The 12,891-nt window shown below is 40.0% G+C and overlaps 1 protein-coding gene and 1 pseudogene across 1 annotated transcript; both read left to right on the forward strand.

The window, feature by feature from the left end:
- Window positions 1-215: 215 nt before the first annotated feature.
- LOC140507850 (GTP-binding protein 10-like) lies at window positions 216-1,386 on the forward strand (the record flags this gene model as incomplete). The annotated part of the gene is given in 3 exon segments (XM_072615718.1): window positions 216-392; window positions 394-543; window positions 751-1,386. Coding segments are annotated over 3 exon segments (963 nt in total), but the record flags the coding sequence as incomplete, so codon positions are not given.
- Window positions 1,387-11,734: 10,348 nt separating this feature from the next.
- Window positions 11,735-12,891, forward strand: part of LOC140507851 (small ribosomal subunit protein eS24 pseudogene) — a 51,092-nt pseudogene continuing 49,935 nt past the window's right edge.

Genomic DNA, 12,891 nt, shown 5'->3' on the forward strand with positions numbered 1-12,891 from the left:
AGAAGGTGAAAGGAGTGGGAAAGGAAACCATTGAAAGTGAAAGCAAGTTTATTACCTATAGAGTACCCATTTGAAAGAGCACAGTGGAAGGGGTAGATAGGTTTAGAAAGTGACATTAGAAAAGCTCAGTTGGCTGTCAGCATCGCAGGGACCACTGCCCAGCCTGGTAACCTGACTTGGCCACGCTTCCGGCTCGGGGACCAGGGCACTGAATCTCCGCCGCCACCGTGGTGCATTGCAGCTGCTTGCTCCTGAGGAAGTATGGAAACTTCATGGACAATCTAAGACTCTTTGCAAAGGGAGGAGCTGGTGGAATGGGTTATCCTCGATTAGGTGGAGAAGGAGGCAAAGGTGGTGATGTCTGTTTTGTAGCCAGAAAAGGAATGAGCTTAAAAAAAAATTAAAGATCAATATCCCCAGAAACGGTTTGTGGCAGGAGAAGGAGCAAACAGTAGAATCAGTGCATTAAAGGGAGAGAAAGGCCTGGATTATGAAATATCTGTACCTGCGAGCATTTCGGTAACCAATGAGAGAGGCCAAATTGTAGGAGAACTCAATGAAGAGCATGAGAGAATTTTAATAGCAAAAAGAGGACTTTGTAGTAATTTACTTTCAATTTCTTGCCATGCAAGGGCCAAAAAAGAATAATTCACCTTGATCTAAATCTTATACCTGACGTAGGCCTTGTAGGATTTTGAAATGTTGGAAAATTCTCTTTACTAAGTAAAGTTTCCCAATGCAAAACCTGAGATTGCAGATTATGCATTTACAACGTTAAAACTTCTGTTGGGAAAGATTGTGTATAAAGATTTCAAACAGATATCTGTAACTGATCTTCCAGGCTTAATAGAAGGAGCACATATGAACAAAGGAATGGGACATAAATTCCTCAAGCATATAGAAAGAACCAAACAGCTTCTTTTTGTTGTTGATGTCTCTGAGTTTCAGCTTTCTTCAAAAACTAAATTCAGATCTGCCTTTGAAACTGTAATATTGCTTACAAAAGAGCTGGAGGTGTACAAAGAAGACCTTGTGATGGAACCTTTGATACTCAAAGTTAATAAAATGGATTTACCAGATGCTAAAGATAAATTCAGTGAACTTGTGAATCAACTACATAATCCTAAAGATTTTTCATATCTCTTTGAGAAAGATGAAATTCCAGGGAAAACTATGAAGTTCCAACATATCATCCCAGTATCTGCACAAACAGGAGAAGGAATTGAAGAATTGAAGAACTGTCTAAGACAATCTATAGATGAACAATCTGATCAGGACAACGAAAAGCTCTCCAAAACACAGTTGCTTAATTTACAGAATTCAAAATTATCGTATGTTGATCCATCATTGAAATATGCTAGAGTGGAAATAACTAAATGTCATTAAAATGTTATTTATGCTATTAAATTAGATGAACTCAAAGATTCTGTCCACTCAAAAAAGAAAAGCTCAGCTGAAGGAAAGGGAAACACAAGAGTGAGTAGTGAGGGATGGAGAAAAAGATTTGTATAAAGATAGAGGTTCAGGATCACTGGAATGGGAAAGTAATGGCCTGGTTGGAGCTTGTTAATCATTGATGAATGCATTTGTAATGTTAATTATGTTAATGAGAGTTAAAGATCTTCCCCACCTATTAATGGGCCTGCCTATTAAGGGAATCTTGATTAGGGCAAATTGTTTTGTAGGAAGGCCCACACCTTTTGTTAATTTCTAATGAGGCACTAGTTCACAAGGGTTGTGATCCCCTCTGGCTCTGAAAAGTGTATATATACTCTGAGGTGAGGTTTTATTTTGGGGCTTACTCATTGGAAATGCTCCTTTGTCCAAATAAGACTCTGGGAAGCCCCTGAGGACACCCTCCCCCACCCCGCCCCTTGGAAAATCTAGATATTGGTGCTTCTCTCTGATAACAATATATGTATGTAATGGCCAGACAGCTGGATCCGTCTATTGATCTACGATGCATGTATTGCTTCTGGTCAGGTAGTTGGAAGTCCTGTCTGTTGGTCTTTATTTCTCTGTTTGTATTTTCCCTGAAGTTCAGGGTGCTAAGTGAATGATATATGCATTTGATTAAAGTGATTTTTAACCCCACAAATGTTGCATTCCTTTTAAAAAAGCAAATCTAAGAACATGTACAGTAGGCCCTCCTGTGTATGCTAGAGTCATTGCTGTTACATCATTCAACAGGGTTAATAATATCACTAAAGGTTTGAGCACAGGGTGGCTTCTTTTAAGGTGTTAGGAAGCACAGTCAAGGAGAATAAAAGGGGAAGGGTGGAGGTGGGGACCTACTGTAATAGTGTTTCTATCCTATCTAGGGAAGCAGATAGATGGAAGAAGCAAGAAGGAATGACATTTCCCCATCCCTGGCAGGCAAGAAGGTTTGTCTATGGCAGGAAGGGACCCCTGCAAAACAGAGAAACAAGCCCAGCGGAGGCATATGATGAAATGCATCTCTCTGATGTCCTTCAAGCTAGAAGAGTCTCTAGCAAGTGCAAAGGAGCTAGATCAGAAGACTAGTACTTACTGAAATGGCCTAAGTGACCACTTAGCACAGTGCCTGGAACATGTGGTTTATCTTTCATTTATGAAGAGGATCAATGACATAATGGGTGATAATCTTGACTCATTAGTAAATTGAAATTAAGTGAGACCAGAGTTGTACAAAGTCACCAGCCTTACTCTCTCTTCCAGAGTCATCATTGTCCAGTGGCAAGAAAAAAGTCAAGACAACTGGAGATGGCTCAGGATGCAGTGGATGACCTTGGCATCTCTGATGCTTCCTGGTGCTTCTTAAACTACCTTCATGGTGATTGGAATAAATTGTTCTCATCTACCCTCCATCTACCCAAATTGTTCTCATCCACCTAAAAAGAACTTAGCTTGAAAAAGTCAGTTCCCCACTGAATCCTGGGCTATCTCCAGTTGCCCTGATCTATATCTGGTCACTGAACCCAGATGGCTCTAGAGGTGAAAATGAGGCTGGTGACATTACACAGCCTTCCCTCACTAAATCCAATTCACTTGCATGTCATGGTATCATCTCCCCAATATCATGGTTTTCTGTCAGAACAAAGGATCCTTGGTACCAGGTTACGCTCAACCTGGTTTTAGCCCATCTGCTGAGATGGTTTTACCAGGGTGTGGCCTCTTGGCATACTACAACTACTTGGAACCACAGGGGAAAGTTGGGTGACAGGGGGATACCAAAAGTGTAAAAGCAACCATGAAAAGGTCTTAGCAAGCTTTCATAGCAGAGGTGCTAGTCTTCAACATAGTAGATACTTAATAAATGCCAATTAACTGATTTGAAGCCCTTCCAAGTCTCAAATTATGTCATCAGAATAAAACAGACTTCATTTTTCAGATCCATATTGTGTATGTTGTCATGGGCAAATCACTTAATTTATCTGTGCCTCAACTTCCTCTTCTATAAAATGAGAATAACATCTATAGGACCTACCTCAAAGAGTTATTGTAAGACTGAAATAAGAATGTATGTAAAGCATTTTGTAAACTTGAAAGTGCTATATGTCAGCAGCATAAACATAATCTGAAAAATTTAGACCATAATTAGGAAATGCAATGAATAAATTTCCTCTGGTTAATAAACATTTTAGTTATTGTAAGTCATTGAGCTTGTCATCCTCAAAAGCATTCCCTGAAGAGCTCCATTGATATCAAAGTTCATCCAAATTCAACATCATAATTATAGCATAGCGCTTTGATGGAAGAAAATAAGTGAAAAATACATGAGTCGGCACCTACAGGTAATCAGATTTTATGGCACATCAGAGAATATCATGAAGGTGCCCCCAACTCAGTAGACTTGTTTGTCAAATATTTATAAAACTCCTTCAATTATGTGTGGGGTATCTGAGAAGGCACAAAAAATAAGGAGGATTGTTCTCACTTCTCACAAAATCTATAGCATCCTATATGCCCCTTTTGTAGCATTTTTATTTATAGAGAAAATCTATAAGACATAAATGTTCATCATTATAATAATATAGTTGGTGACAGAAAAATAATGTAAATTAGTGGATGTTTATAAATTGAAAAGTTTTCCTGACTTTTTTTCTCAGCTTGACTAGTTTTGCCTTCTAAAAAACTCCTCCCCCTCAAAAAAATAAAAGGTGAATCTGATTAAATTCTTTATCCATTCCTCTTTTATAGATGGTCAATAATGGCTAGTATGGAAGGTACATAAGCAACTTTTGGAAAAGAGATTTCTGGCAGAAACATCATCAGGTAGCATTATAATGACTAACATATAGGCTTGGTGTTTACTAGCACCCTGCTTGGTAGATGCTGCCAACAGCTGCAGCAATGAAATTTCTTTTGATGATCACACTAGGTGATCCAGGCAAGTGGATCTGATAAAACACCCAGGCAAAGGCACTGACTTATCTGGCAGAAAAAAAAAAAAAATGACTAGTACTTATGAGATTAACCAAGCCAATATGAATGGGAGTTCATATATTTATACACAGAACATGTATATATTATTCTTTCTGCATGTGTGTGTTGTGTTCATCCCCAATTGCTGAAGAAGACTATGCTATCAGAAAAATGATGACATGACTTGCACTTGACTTTGTTTTGAGTGAGGGAGGATCTGTGCAAGGTCACCAGCCTCACTTCTCCTCCAGAGACATCTTAATCCAGTAACCAGACATTCATCAGGATGACTGGAGATGACCAAGGATGCACTGGGAAACTTAGCCCCTTTGAGCCAAGGTCTATGCAGGTACTCACTTAGGGTGAGGCAAAGCCCATTCATTGAAGAGGCCTGTTTAAGAAGTAGCCAGGGCATGGCCCCTTTAATGAAACAAAGAAAAGAAAGACATCACACTGGGAGGGAAACAGCAACAGTTACTACTGATAATCACTCTTACGCCAGGAGGGTCCAGAAGAGAGCCTTTAGGCAAGGGTAGGGAGGGTTGGGGAGGGGAGGGAAGAAGGAGTCAGTAAAGCCCAAGTGCACTGGGCATCTTTTGGCCATCCAAATTTACCTTCCTTTGGAGAGGAGAAGGAAGGGGAGGAGAGGAGGGGAGGAGCTGAGTCTACTCAAAGGGTTGTGTTCATCCTTCGTTGTGGAAGAAGACCATGTCATCATGTGTATGAGCGTGTGTGTGGGTGTGTGGGTGTGTGTGTGTATGTGTGTGGCCTAAAAGAGGAGCACAGATATATCACATAATTATATCTCAGGAAGAGTTTTGGTTTAGCTTAAAATAAAGCTTACTTGTATTAATTCCTTGACTTAAAATATAAGACAATAAGAATGTCAAGAGAACTAGGGAAATTTAGAAAACTGTAAAATAGTCCCTGTCCTTCAATTAGTTAAAGTAATGCAATTAATTTTTGGTTTAAACTAAACCATTACTATTCTTGTGATACCATTATAGAATAGGATCATCTTTGTGTAGCAGTCATTTTCCAGAGATTAAAAGCACTAAAGATTATTTCATTGATTTCTGAATCTCTAGTCCTGACATCCTTGTGCAAGACATTGTGGCATCTGGGTGCCTGCCAATGTCAACAGTAATGCTCTGAGTGGCCATATGGAGAGCACTGCTGTCTCTTATATGAGGTCTAAGAACTGAACAAGCAGGTTGGGCAGCTTTTGGCTGTCCCTCAGTGAGTCAGAGGTGAAGCCCAAGAAGGAAAGCCAATCTGCCCCCACCCCCACTTCAATCCATATCACCTCCAAAAATATACATAAGAGGGCTTTTGCTTAAAAACAGAAATCTCTCCCCAAATCCTTTAATGGTCTGCTAGGATAATTTAGGTATGACCTGGCTGGAGAGAGTAGAATGGACTAGATTAAGGGTACTTGTGTTCTGCAAGGATGGGTCATATGATCAGGAAACCATGAAGAGGGAGAGTCAGTGAATTTAAACATATAGTTATGCTTAGCTTCAATTACAATTTCTAATTGATTGATGCCTACTAATGTTACATCCTGCAACAGAACAGCCAATTATATATAAGGCAAGTGTTTAGACCCAAATTAAGTAAAACTTGTTTTGTGGAGGAAAATAATGGAGGGTTATTTATTTTTTTCTTTTTAAAGCAGGCTATAATCTGAGATCAAGAGCAGCTAGGTGGGTGGTGGATAGAGTACCAGGTCTGGAGTCAGAATGGCCCATCTCCCTGATTTGTGTGATCCTGGACAAGTCATTTAACTCTGTAGACTTCATTTTCCTAATCTGTAAAATGAGTGGAAGAAGGAAATGGCAAACCACTCCAGTATCTTTGCTAAGAAAGCAACAGATGGGGGTCACAAAGAGCCAGATGTGACTGAAAGAATTGAACAACAAACAACAAAACAATCCAAGACCAAGAAAATTGCATTTGACCCTCAAGTCACATATTGGACCCCTTACTATGTGCCCTAGCACTATGATTCTTTGTCTATGTTAGGCATTAGACAAATACTTGAGTTGAGAACCGCTATTAACAAAATCTGAAATGAAAGAATACCAGTGTGAGAGTTCTACCGGATACTTGGTGCTCTCCAAGCATTAGCACTTCTAGCAACAATCCTGGAAAATAGTCCCTATAATAACAGGTTTGGGAGCTGGAAGATTAGGTTAGAGGAAGTTAGGTGATAGAGAATAGTGCATTGGACTTGGAGTCAGGAAGGCAGAGTTTTGGATTTTGCCTCACATATTTGCCAGCAGTGTGATCCTGGATAAGTTCCTTAACCTTTCTCAGCCTCAGTTTCCTCATTTGTAAAACGATGATAATAAAGGCATATAACTTGAAGAGTTGCGATAAAGATGGAATTAGACAATTTTGCTTCTCATATATACTGGTTATACGACCCCAGGCAAATTATTTAACTACTCAGTGCTTCAGGCAAGTTTCTTAGGCCACAATTAGCAAAGATGCTTCTTATCAGCATTAATAATTAGTTTCCTAATTCAAGAGTCCCTTACACCAGTTAAGTCACAAGCATGGTCCTAAACTCTGTTCCTAAGGAGATAAAAAGAGACAAATAACCATACTGGAAAAAAAAAAACTGATGTACTTGTTCAATCAGACTCATAGATGGGACACAGTGATTTGATATACACTGTATGAAAGTGTGCAAAAGTCCCAGAGGATTTTCATCAAAGATGTATTAACATCTTCATGGGCCAGGGTGAAAAATGTGACATTACTTAGAGCTAACATGATAGAAGTAATGCTTCCTACAATACAGTCCTCCTGGAATTGGGGATACAAATGCTTTAAAAAATTGAACGAAATATTCAGAATCAGTTCAACTGTAAAGAAAAATGCCTTCTAGAGACTCTTATGAATGATATTATAGACTTGTTGGCTCACAGACACAACAGTGGCTATTTGGTGATGTTAGAATTATAGTTACTTATACTGATGGTAGTTTAAACGTACACGATGCTTTATGGCTCCACTTCATATATGGCTGTGCTTCATATGCGTTATCTCATTTGATCTTACATGACTGGAGCAGTGAATGCTTTTAAAATAGTGATACAGGGGCAGGACTAATATCCTCCTTTAGGGATGTTTGCATCTTATCAGACTTTCACTATAGTTAACGAGAAAACAACATGGAATAATCAATATCAAGCTAGAGTAGGGGTGGGGAATCTGAAGCCTGACCCTTCAGGCTGCAGATTTCCCACCCCTGTTCCAGACTCAGGGTCAGGAAGACCTAGAGTCAAATCCCTGCTTCTGACATAGTCTCTGTATGACTGCAGACAAGTCACTTAAAGCTGTCTCAGCAGCAGGTAACAAGCTAATTTTATCTACTAACTTGTGGTTGAGTTCTAATCTACCCTGAGTGAAGGAAGTCCCACACCAACATAACCACAGAATTTGAAATTTTGAAGATACAGGTAATGGGAGTTAAAAATCTTCCCCACCCTTTAATAGGCCTCAGGTGGGACTATTAAGGGAAGCTTGATTAGAGGAGACTTATTTAGCATGAAGGCCCATACCTTTTGTTCACTGCTAATGAAGCACTGTGTCTTGCCCCTAGCTCTGAAAAGTGTTTATGTACTCTGAGGTGGTTTTGTGTCGGGGCTGAAATCATTGGAAGATTTGTGTGCTTAGGCCAGATGATGTTCTGGGCAGCCTTTATGGAGCCTTTCCACCCCCCCAGACCCTCACCCCCACCTACTCTGTGCCCCCCCCCCCCGATCCTCCCCCCATTTTCCACCTCCCATCCCCCCAGCTTTGAAAACCCAGGTGCTAGTGCTTCTGTCTCTAGTAACAATGTATGTATTGGCTATGGTCAGACAGTTGGAAGCCCTGTCTGTTGGTCTCTCTTCTCTGCTTGTAGTTTCTGTTAGTACTTTCTCTGAAGTTCAGGGTGCTGACATTTCCCCCTGAACTAAGTGAATGATATATGTGCTTGATTAAAGTAAGATTGTTTGCCCCTCTTAAAGTTGCTTTCCTTTCAGAAAAGCAGATCTAAGAACCAGTGCAGCAGACCCTCCTGTGTATGTCAGGGTGATTGCCATTACAATGTCTCAACATCTATTTAGTCCAGCCAATAAGGCTCTGCATCAGTGCCTTAAAGTTCAAATAGATAAGAATTGGAGGAGTGTGTACTAATCTGTACCTAAGGATCCCTGCCAACTACATGTTGACTTAGTTTTAAAGTGTAACGTCATCTATGATGTCTTGTATTTTTACTTATCTTGTTCAATGTTTCCCAAATGCATTTTAGTCTGGATCAGGCCACACTTGGGGGTACTGAAAACTCCATGTTTAAAATCTCTCCTCTACAGCATACAACAAATGGTCATCTAGCTTCCGTTTGAATTCACTTCTCAAGGCAGTCTATTGCACTTTTAGACCACTCTAATGGCTAAGAAACTTTTCATAACAGCAAATTATTATTTGCATTTTCACAGGTTCTGACCATAGTTTCTGGTTCTTCCCTCTAGTGCCAAACTAAACCAGCTTAATTCTGCATCCCTATTTTAGTCCTTCAAATACTTGCAGACATTCTTGTACATTGAAAACAGCCAGGAAAAAGGGTGGAAACTGGAGATGGAATATTTTATTAGAGGAACCGCAAGTGTAGTTTGGTCATAAAATTTATGGAGGGAGGTAACATAGAAAAAGACTTGAAAGGTAAGAAAGGTCCAAGTTATTAAGGATTTTAAAAACAAACAGAAGTCATTATATTTGATCATGGAGATAATCAGGTGTACCATTGAAATTCATGGGCGTAGGAGTGGCAGTCAGACCTATTCTTTAGAAAAATGACCTTGGTAGCTGAGTGAAGGATGAGTTGGAGTAGAGAGAAATCTGAGGAAAGGATTCCGGTAAGGAGGAAGGGACACAACCATGTTTGGATGAAACCATAATGACTCTTTGTAATCAATGCTTCTCTTTCTTAATGTTTGCCAGCCATCTCTAGGTCAAAACTTTACCAAAAAATCAAAGTTGGGTTCACCCGCCAATAGTTTGCAGACCTTGTTCTATTTCCTTTTTTGAAAGTCAGTACATATATTGCTTTACATAACTGAGTATCATATAATTTGAAAGTTGAGAGACACTTCAGCAGCCCTTTAGGCGAACCCATATATGAAAATTATCATCACTTAGCCATACCCAAGAAGTAGTCATTCAGTTATAGCTTGAAGACCTCCAAAGATTGGGTGGGTTTGGGAATGAGTGAGTGGAAAAGGGAACCTACCTCCCTCTATGTTATGCCATACCATGCTATCATAATATAAGTGCTATCCCTCCTTTACCCTTTCTTTCCAAATTTATTTGCATTTACCTGCTATATATTTTGTACTAACATCATGTCTTCATTGTTGCTTTCTGACTCCTTCAGATAGCTTTGTTTTTAATTTTGTATCCTCAGAGGCCAGAAGAGTAATTTATACTTAGTAGACCCTTAGTAAGTGCTTATTGAATGTGTGAATGTGTGTTTTCAATAGAAAAATTTTTCAGAGGCAGTGTGCCACAGTAGAAAATATATTAGCTTGGCATCAGAGGACCTGGGTTCAAATCTTTCTTCTGTCATTTATTATCTATGTGACTGTGTGCAACTCATGTCCCATCCTGGACCACATTTTCCTCACTTGTAGTTGAAAAATATTTATAGGGCATTTAGCTCTAAATTTGTGACTCTATGAATATTAATGGAAGTAGATTTGGTCTTTGAATCTTTGCTTCCACCAACTTAACAAGACATAAAGACTATCCAAGTTGTGAAATAATCCTGCCAGACAGATACATGAAGGCCTGAATTCCATGAAGGCCTGAATCATTTTAGGTTCAGACTATTTATCCTCAACCAAGAATCTTTTTCAACAACATTCTAAATAAATATTCACTTGAAGACCTTTTGTAATAGGGAACTCACTTCCTGTTGAGGCAGCCCACTCCACTTTGAGACAACTCTAATTATGAGGAAGTTTATCCTTACATAGAGTAAAAGCTCCCAGCACCTTTCTCCAAAAAGAGAATAATCAGCATCTAAGAATAATTTTGCAGAATGAATGGACAATTTTTTTCAATATGCATGAAGTATCTGAAACATGTGAAGGATTACCAAGCTTTGCAAAGCTGCCCAGATGGAATTGGATGCGGAATGGTCTAAATGAAGAAAGCCAATGACTTGTCACTAAAAATGCCCCTCCTCTGCCAGATGAGTGGCAAACAACAAGAAGACAGAGACAAGTAAGGTTAGATAAATCTTAGAAAGTTCAGAGTTCACATTCAGTATGTGCTAGCAAAACCAAAAGTTCAGATGCTTCTCTGAATCTTATCCAAGCCATTTGAATCTGCCAAACTGAGCCTAAAAGCCAGCCAAAATAGGCTTCCTATGAGATTTCTGGCGCTTCTACCTCTGCTTCAAGCCAGAGCTACCACAAACATTGCTTTGCCAGTGGTAGTTTGGTAGGTTTGGTTCCCATCCTGGTCAGAAACTGGAAATAGAAAATATTTATCTACATCATTTTAAATTGTCAGAGATATTTGAACAATGTTTTGATGTTTTTTTCCTTTCCATTGAATTTCAAGGGGAGTTCTCATTTTCTGTTTTACTCACTCTTACCAAGAAAAGTAAAATGAGTATTTTCCCCTAAATTTATCCTATATATTTTTCTCTCTTCCAAAAAAACCATAACCTGATTCCTCATCATGACATTAGGTGGATTCTGAGTTCTTGAAGTCCATGTCAGGTGACTGTAAAGCCTGGCAAGTTCTATCAATCTGGACATTTTGAGTATAATCAAGACAACAGTCTCTGCTTTCTGAAGATCAGCCTACCTAATCATAGAAAAACTCATCACCAGTAGAATCCCCACTTTGTGCCACGACAAATCAAAACAAAAACATACAAAATGGCCCTCAGTCTCTATACACGTATATTTTTCAGTCTGCATCAACAGTGGCAAAATCAGTCAATAAGCACTTACTGCGTGCTGTACATACTCTACTTACTATATATTATGCAAGATGTTAGGAATAGAAAGACAAAAACAAGTTCTCTCAGGGAGACAACATAAGAACCATTGGGTTCCAAGTGGTTGGAAAAAGTAATACATGATCTCATTTCACACAAATCTCTCTGTCTGTGTTCATCCTTCCTTTTGGAAGAAGACCATGACACCAGAGAAATGATGACATGACTTGCACTTGACTTGGTTTTGAGTGACAGTGTACAAGGTGACCAGCCTCACTTTCTCCTCCTGAGCCATCTAGATACAATGACCAGATATTCATCAAGATGACGGGAGAAGGTCCAGGAAACAATGGGAGACCGTGGTGTCTTCAGGTACTCATTGAGAGTAAGGTAACGCCCATTCAGTGAATAGTTCTCCTTAAGAAGTAATCAGGGAATGGCCCTTTAATGAACAACAACAAAAAAAAGCAAGTAAATTAAGCTGGGAGGGAAAGAACAACAGTTACTATTGGTAATCACTATGACGGCAGGAGGGTCCTGTAAAGAGCCAATAAATGGAGTTTGGGCTGGGACCTATTGTTCTGCAATGTATGTGCTTCAGAGTGTGCTGAGTTTAAGGTTTTAGGAAAGAAAGAAGGAAAGGGAGGAAGGAGGGAAGGAAGGAAGGAAGGAAGGAAGGAAGGAAGGAAGGAAGGAAGGAAGGAAGGAAGGAAGGAAACAAAGAAACAAAGAAAGGAATTTCCAGTTCCAGGCGCCAAGATGGCAGAGTGATCAGGAATTGCTATCTTCCTCCCCTTGTTGACCTTGCTGAGCACAGAAAATATCTCCCTGGGAAAACCATGGAACAGTGAGAGCAGCACAAGTGGTGAACAGTCTCTTAGCCTGTGAGGATAGGAAGACTGTTAAGGAGGGTCCCTCTTGCTGTGGCTGAAGGGGACAAGTGCAGGATCAGAGCTGTCCCACATAGCCCCATCTCAGCAAACCAGGAAAAGATCCTGAGCCCCAGGGGGGTGAAGCCAGCACCTGCCAGACCAGGACTCCAGGCATGCCTCAGTACCCCAGGGGAATCAGGAAGACACTAGCACAGATGGGATCACCAATCATTGAGCTTGCCTATGCTCAGCAGAGGAGACCTCTTGTGGCCACACTTAACAAGTTAGCTCCAGGGTAACTGTGGGGAAAGCCAAAAAAACCTCACCTGGCCTCTGCTTTCCAACACCAGCCAGCTCAGCAACAGATAAGCTGCAGCATTTTAGCTTCTAGCTGAAAAAACCAGAGGCCACAACACAAAAGCCTCAAGTTCTAGGCACAAGAACTGTGGGACAGAGCCCCCTGTGCCCCAGATGCAGGGATCTACTTTAAAAGCCATGAAAATGGTGATTACCATCATCATGAGTAAGAAGCAAAGCATGAAAGAAAAGACCATGGAATCTTTCTATGGGGACAAAGACCAAAACACAAATACCAAAGAGGTCAGTATT

This window comes from Notamacropus eugenii, chromosome 5 (genome assembly GCF_028372415.1).
Source record: "Notamacropus eugenii isolate mMacEug1 chromosome 5, mMacEug1.pri_v2, whole genome shotgun sequence".
NCBI lineage: Eukaryota > Metazoa > Chordata > Mammalia > Diprotodontia > Macropodidae > Notamacropus > Notamacropus eugenii.